We start from the raw sequence: 7,844 nt of genomic DNA on the forward strand, positions 1-7,844 counted from the left end.
ACTGACCTGCAACATTGCTAGAGAGAAAAAATGTCCATCAGTCTATAGAACAATCCTACATAATAATCCTACATAATAAAAGGGTAATATGCAAATTGACCCTAAGACGGAATGACCGGGAACCACTGACTGGAAATGACCTGTTGCTATAATGCACACTGACCACCAGGGGGCAGACACTCAACACAGGAGCTGCCCCTGGTGGTCAGTGCGCTCCCACAAGGGGAGCTCTGCTCAACCACAAGCTGGGCTGATGGCTGCAAGTGCAGCGGCAGTGGCAGGAGTCTCTCCCGCCTCCTCTGCAGTGCTAAGGATGTCCGACTGCGGCTTAGGCAGTCAGACATCCCCTGAGGGTTCCCAGGCTGCCAGAGGGATGTCTGACTGCCAGCTTAGGCCTGATCCTCCAGGGAGCAGACCTAAGCTGGCAGGTGGACATCCCCCAAGGTATCCTGGACTGTGAGAGGACGCAGGCTGGGCTGAGGGCATGAATTTTCATGTACCACCTCTAGTGATGAATAAAAGCAAAGCTTATGCCATTGGCAGTATCTGGGCAGGGAGGGCCCTATCACTGAACCTCTGCATTGACCGCTTGATCAATTGTTAAAAATCACTCTAAAAATCAATACAATATTCTTAAAAAAAAAAAAATTCAATAAAAAAAATCTTCAGCCCTAATCGGTTTGGCTCAGTGGGTAGAGTGTCGGACTGCAGACTGAAGGGTCCCAGGTTCGATTCCGGTCAAGGGCATGTACCTTGGTTGCGGGCACATCCCCAGTAGGGGGTATGCAGGAGGCAGCTGATCGATGTTTCTCTCTTATCGATGTTTCTAATTCTCTACCCCTCTCCCTTCCTCTCTGTAAAAAATCAATAAAATATATTTAAAAAAAAAATTACCAGATGTATGTTAGAAATTCTCAATACTGATACATTAAATTGTATTATAATATTCATAAACCCCTAGGTTTGTTATATAGTGGAGTTCATTATCTTTTGGGGGAAAAAAGGGTTTCCTGTTTTAAAAAATGTTTGAGAAGCACTGTATTTGTGTAATCTATTTCCACACGATGAGGAAACTGAGATTCCCAAAGGGGTTTCAGTGTCTTTTGGAAGTGGTGCGTATCAGAAATAGTCTTTGCTTAGAAGCAAAAAATACCCTCCCAGATTAGAAGTATTTTGGATATGTGCTATCTCTCAAAAAAACAACAAAAAAATTCAGTATTTTCTTCATTTCATTCCAATGCTAAGAATCCTCATTTCATCCTAAAATCAAAAGGTAAGAAATAACACAAACATAAAAGGTTTTTCAGAAAACAGTTAACAACAGCCAGAATTCTTTATATACAAACACTTGATTTTGGTTCTACATAAAAAGCTCTCTTTTCCTTAGTATGAAACTGCCTGGGGTAAGGTAGGATGACAGAGGTAAGTGATACATACTGTTCAAAGTTGATGTATTTCACTACTGTTTGGTTTTCAGCATCATGCCACAGGGCCCAAATATCCGTAGAGGTTAAGGCAAAGTCAATCAGTGTTTCCTAGGAGGAATTAGGGGGAGCGGGGGGAGATAAGGGGTTTAAAATAAGAAAGAATAGACCTCGCCCGGTTTGGATAGAGTGTTGGTCTGTGGACTGAAGGGCCCCAGTTTGATTCCAGTCAAGGGCACATGCCTGTGTTGCAGGCTCGATCCCCAGTGGCAGGTGTGCAGGAGGCAGCCGATCAATGATTCTATCTCATCACTGATGTTGCTATCTCTCTCTCCCTTCCTCTCTGAAATCAATAAAAATATATTAAGAGTAAATAAAATAAGAAAGGGTAGCAGTTTATAATGTCTTAAATTTATATCCGTAGGAGAGATAAAAGCATAAAAACAAAAGACAGTGCCCCAAGAACGAGGTGAAACCAAAATGAAATTTTGTTTGCATACATCATGAACTATTCCATTTTAGCATTTCAATTCCAGGACAATATAGTTGAGTTAGCCAATACTTCTTTCCTGTATTTATGTGACATGCAAAGGATGATTGAACCTACCTGAGAAGTGAACAGGGAAGAAATGTGATCTAGACTGTAGTGGTTATTCTCAGCGCTCACCAGTTGGAAAATGCAGAACTGTTAAAATGTAAGTTGGTAATTTATTACTTGAAATACAATATGCAACTTGTCTAAACAAGAGTTTATTAGCATATAGAAACCAATTCTTTAAAAAGTATGGTCAAATACACAATAACATTTATCATCTTAACAATTTTTAAGTGTACAGTTCAAAAGTATTAAGCACATTTACATTATTGTGCACCTGATCCCTCAAACATTTTTCATCTTACAAAACCAAAACTCTGTACCTATTAAACACTTCCCATTCCCCTCTCCCACTAGCTCTTGGTAGCCTCCACTAGATTTCCTATCAATATGACTTTGACTACTGTAGGCATTTTATATAAGTAGAATCTTAACAGTAATCGTCTTTTTGTGACTGGCTTATTTTACTTGTCCTTAAGGTTTATCTATATTGTAACATTTATCATAACTTTCTTTTTTAACTAAAATGTATTTATTCTATAGCAAGGTAAAGGCATTTTTGTCTTAAGCAAAATACAAATAACTTAATTGCTGCTACTGTAATTCAAAAAAGTATAAAACAGCATAAAAACACAATAAGTTAATAGCAATGAATGGTTCATGTCACCTGTGTTTACTTTAAAGCCTTGTTTATGAAAACTTTTACAAAATGTGATATAAAAACTTACAACTTTGAAAGAAAATATTTACATTGATTATTCGGATGTGGTATGCCTTTAAATATTCTACCAGTATTTCATCATAATAAAATGCTTGCCACTTCAATTCCTGGTCAGGGCACATGCCCAGGTTGTGGGCTCGATCCCTGGTTGAAAGTGGGGGTGCAGGAGGCAGCTGATTGATATTTTTCTCTCTCTCTCCCTTCTTTTCTCAAATCAATTAAAATATATTAAAAAATAATAAAGTGTGGTATAAGAGTCCAACAGGAATGAGGACGGCACCCAGGCAGGGCCGCAGCCAGCATGGGAATCAGCTCTAGCACAGTGAGGACAAACCCTACTGGAATGCTGTTAAGATTAAATGGATTGGGGAAAAAGAAGATATATGTAAAACTTTAGACAAAAAAAAGAGAAAGAAACCCTTTAAAAAAATGCTTTCTTATATTTTGGAAAAAAAAAAAAAAGATTAAATGGATAATATCTAAAGTGTGAGCTCAGAGCAAGCAGTACAAGCATTTGTTATTTAACTTAAATGGCACTAACGCTGTGCCAAACACACAATACCAAATAAATGGTGGTTTATCACACCATTATATCATTGTATTACTTCCTACTTACCTCATTTACATACAACAGCTAGTGTTTAGATGAACAAATTTCTAAAATTTAATTTCCCCTCAACCACCTATGAACACCTATATCCCTTTCATAACTCCATTTTTCACACAGACTTGCAAGTTTGTTTTCTTATTGGTTTTTGGTTAACTTTTCCTTTCATATTCCTTTAAACTCTCTACACCCTTTCATCCTGACTTCTCCTGCATGATCTTTTAATCCACACATGAGCACAAAACCCACCACCTCTGCAGAAAGGAGACATTGAAGCTGACGTAAAGAGCTGAAACAGACTTGATGAGTTCACAACCACTTCCCCACATGTAGAATAACTTGATACACATGTCATGTGTTTCATACCTGTCCCCGTTTTGGTGCATGCACGTAAATCCCCAGATAGAGTCCCATTGCAGGGGAGTAAGCAAGTCGTAATTTGTGTCCAGTCCCAGCAGTGAGCTGAAGGTCTTTTTTCACAGGGACATACTCCAGTATGTTGGCTACCATCAGGCACATTTGGTCCTGCCCAAGTAATAAGTGGCATCAAAAAATATTTAGGTTAAAAAACAAGTCTCCTCCCCCTTTAAAGGATTCATCCATTACATCTAGCACTCTGCCTAATTTATGTGCTGAAGGACCATACAGGTGTGTGGGTGTGTGTGTTTTGTGGTGTTTTTTTGAGGGCTAAGATGAAATTATCTTAGTCTGATAGAGATAATTATCAGCTGTTTTGTGAACCTTGGAAACTATTTTACCAACTGCATTTCAAAAGCATATTTAGCCTGGCTGGTGTGGCTTAATGGTTGAGCACTGACCCATGCACCAAGAAGTCATCAGTTCAATTCTGGGTAGGGCACATGCTTGGGTTGTAGGCTTAAGTTCTGGCAGGTGGTATGCAGGAGGCAGGCAATGGATGTTGATATGTCTCTCATCAATGTTTCTATCTCTCTCCCTTCCTCTCTCTCTAAAATCAATAAAAACATATTTTTTAAAAAAGCACATTTGTTCATCTTAAGGGAAGGATATACTCTGTAATATTATTTCAACTTTTCTATTATTTCATAATTTTCAAAATATAGATGAAAATTTAGCTGAGAAATGTATGAAAAATGAAACCAAATGAAACTGGAAATGGCCCATAATTTTCAAACTAAGTGATCTGATAATCTAACAGAAGCAGCAAGATTAACTTCAATTATCTTACAATTCACAATCCTTTTTTAACTTACTATAACTAAAAATGTAGCATTTTACCTTATAAGACCACATGCGTAGTTTATGATCCTGGCACAGAGCAAAGATGAAGGCATCATTCTCAACACAATGAACAGCAAGACTGAGGGGACGATCTGAAGACCCCTGATCACCTCTAAAAACGCAAGGCCAAGTTTTACTATTGCAAATCCTCTGGTCGTTATAAATCCCAATTTAAGAGATAATGCACAGTTAACAGGAGCAACAGATTGTATGTTGGCATAAGGTCACTACAGTTTCTATTTAATTTACAACCAATGACTATGATAAATTTTAAAAGGCTCTACATAACAATGGAATACTGTCTAAACATCAAATACTTTCTACTTCTAGTATTACATAAAATTGGATTTGGTAAGTCAGGGCAAAGTGCCAAACTGGATGTTGAGAGCATACACAGGAAGCCAGTTTCTGTTGTCAAGGTGTCCAATCCCAAGTTAAGTGGGCTTTGCACTGTGGCTCTCCTCAGATGGAATGTGATGTTGGGCATACTCTGACCCTTTCCAGTATCATTTTTATCTGCCTTGGAGTAAGAATGGAAGCACTACTAACAGTGCCGAACAGTGCAAAAAGATTAAATTCTTAGGCCTTTTGATTTACCTGCCAGGCACCGCTTACCTGATAGCTGTTGGCATCCAGCCTACAAGCAGTCGTTGCATTACTGAACTCTGTTTCAGTTCCACAACTGACGCCATCCCTACAAGATTGAAAAGAGACCAATGATGTATCCAAGCCACCTCCTGATGATACTCAGCGAAACGCAAAGGTGAGAAGGATGCAACTATGAACTAGGTCTTTATAACAGGTGACAGGCTTACACATTTCTATCTAGGGAAATCTTAGGATGTGCTTTCCATGAATATTATAACCTAAAATCTTTTGAATCATTATTGGCTCAATAAAAATGACATTTTCAGATTCCTAGGGAAAATTGTTGCCATTTATAAATAGTAACTCATATTGCTCAGAAATACTTCATTCCTCTCAAAAAAATCACTGAGGACCTTTCATGTGTTGGGCAGTGCTAAGTGCTACAGATGGAGCAGTAAACAAAATAAAAAACTCCTGCCCTCATAGAATTTATATTCCACTGGGAGGTGGGAGAAGCAAGAGTTAACAAATTAAGTAGAGCATAACAAACTAAGTAGAGCATTAAGAAGCGAAAAATAAAACACGGAAAGGCTACAGTGAATGCTAGGGCGGGTGTGCAACTTCGAAAAGGGTGGTCAGGGAAGGTTCACCAAGGAGACACTGAGCAAAGACCTAAAGGAACTGAGGGAAGGAGCGAAGCTGGTAGCTGGGGAAAGGTGACTCCAGGCCAAAGGCCTGCGGAATGTATGCCTGGTACGTTCGGGGAATTGTGCGAAGGGAAGCAGCCGATGCCGAGAAGGTGAGGGGGAAAGAAGGTAAAGTGAGGCAGCAGGGGGTCACTGTCTGCCAATGTAAGGACTTTAGGTTTATTCAGAGCGAGACAAAGAACAATCCTCATTTGAATGATTTGAACAGAGTGGTAACGACTCGACTTAGGTGTTAAGTGTATCAACCTCCCAAGAAGTTTCTGTAGAGGCGAGGACAGGTCTGGAGAGGCATCTGGGAAGCTACAGCCATAATCCAGCGAGAGGGTGGTGACTTGGAGCAGGAGATCAGCAAGCCAACTTCCTTGTGTCAATTATTTTGGTTATAATACCTCAACCTCAAGACCACTAGTCAACTCATCTCTACTAGCGGCCTTAGAATAGGCCGTCTTGCAGTTATCTTTTCCCATATCCTAGTAAGCCTTCCAGTTCCTCATCCACTGTATAAAATCTTGCTCTTTTGGAAAAAACAACAGTAAAGCAGTAGGCTCACTACACAAGTGATGCTGAATGACCATTGGTATGGAAGCAATTCCTGTACTGAATGATGGGTTTGGGCTTTTAAGCCCAGCCTTCCTTGTTTAAAGTTAAATCCACGCTCAGTTCCCATTCTTACCAGGTATGTCATAAGGAGGTAGTTTAAGAATAAAGATTCCCCCAGCAGCAGATGGCAGAGCAAACAGGGCTTCCCCGTCACTGCTAAGCCAGGCTGCCGAGGCGGTAGAATTAGGGGGGAGTCCAGGGACTGCTGGAATTAACTGATAGTTGCAAGGATCCCTAAAGTCAACTTTTCCAACGTCAGTGAATATGGATTGCATTTGACTTTCAACTACCAACTCCTGTGGAGAAATCAGAAAGACAAATCTGTTAAATCCAGAATGAGCAGAATTTTGCAGTTCCTCTCAATTGCTAATTGTTGAGCTTAAAAAGAAAGCTATTCTTTTTAATAAACTCTATTTCTTCAACTTAAAATGTGTCTGATCATTTTAAGCAGTAATTATCAAATTATACTTGGTAAGGGCTAATAAGGAATCCACATTTCCTTCACTTTCAAAGTATATTCCTCTAAATCTGTGACAACCAGGGGCACCTGGGAAATAAATGACTTAACCAACTTACACTCCTATACATCCGGGAAGGGTGAGGTAAAAGCAACCTGTGCACTGTCTGATTGGTTAATATCAAGATTATCACATGATTCTGAGTCTCAGAGACATGAACCCCTCCGGGTAAGAGGCTACAATTTTGGAATTTGAGGCGAACTGCATTATTCAACAGATTTATGTCCAGTGACTCTTCTACTAGCTCCAGTGTATCTCCGGAGGTCTTCCTGTTTAAAAAAAAAAAAAAAAAAAGGAGACAAAAAAAAAAAGACATTTGTTCAAAATGCTTATGCTTTTCTTTCTGATTGTTGCACTGAAATATATGAAAATAATTTCCAGGTGAACTTTCCCAGTATGAAAATTTTGGACAAAGAAATTCAGACCAATTTTTACATTCCAAACCACCACATTATATAGATATACAAAACAGCACAATATAAAATTCAAATATTATGTGCCTGTTAAAAAGAGGTATTTCCAAACTAGATAGTCCACTTATTTAAATTCCACTATAATGAAAATCCACGCCACCTCCCTCCCTCTTCCACATTACTTGTGAAAGAATGTGGCCTCCATGTATGTAACCACAGCCTCAACTCACAGTGACCCTAATAAATACGGGTATTTCCCCCTCTAGTACTTCTGTTACTTATTCCCGCTAGGATGCAGGGTAGACTCCTCTTCAGGTGCCAACTCTGCCATGTGGTAGCCCATCATCTCATCTACCATATTACCCACATTATTCCCCCAAAATGGGTCTCCTTACAGCAGGGGTGGGGAAC

General features: G+C 39.4%; 1 protein-coding gene across 1 annotated transcript; it reads right to left on the reverse strand.

Moving 5' to 3' along the window:
• Nucleotides 1-1,250: 1,250 nt before the first annotated feature.
• On the reverse strand, nt 1,251-7,435 carry LOC308524753 (nuclear pore complex protein Nup160-like; the record flags this gene model as incomplete). The annotated part of the gene is made up of 8 exons (XM_081099301.1): nt 7,079-7,435; nt 6,576-6,798; nt 5,223-5,301; nt 4,605-4,719; nt 3,714-3,872; nt 2,032-2,109; nt 1,438-1,535; nt 1,251-1,260 (listed from the first exon to the last, which is right to left on the reverse strand). The coding sequence occupies exons 1-8, from the start codon at nt 7,334-7,336 to the stop codon at nt 1,251-1,253; spliced, it is 1,020 nt and encodes a 339-aa protein (XP_080955427.1). The 5' UTR covers nt 7,337-7,435.
• Nucleotides 7,436-7,844: the final 409 nt, after the last annotated feature.

Source organism: Myotis nattereri, assembly GCF_964212035.1.
Source record: "Myotis nattereri genome assembly, chromosome: 9".
Classification (NCBI taxonomy): Eukaryota; Metazoa; Chordata; class Mammalia; order Chiroptera; family Vespertilionidae; genus Myotis; species Myotis nattereri.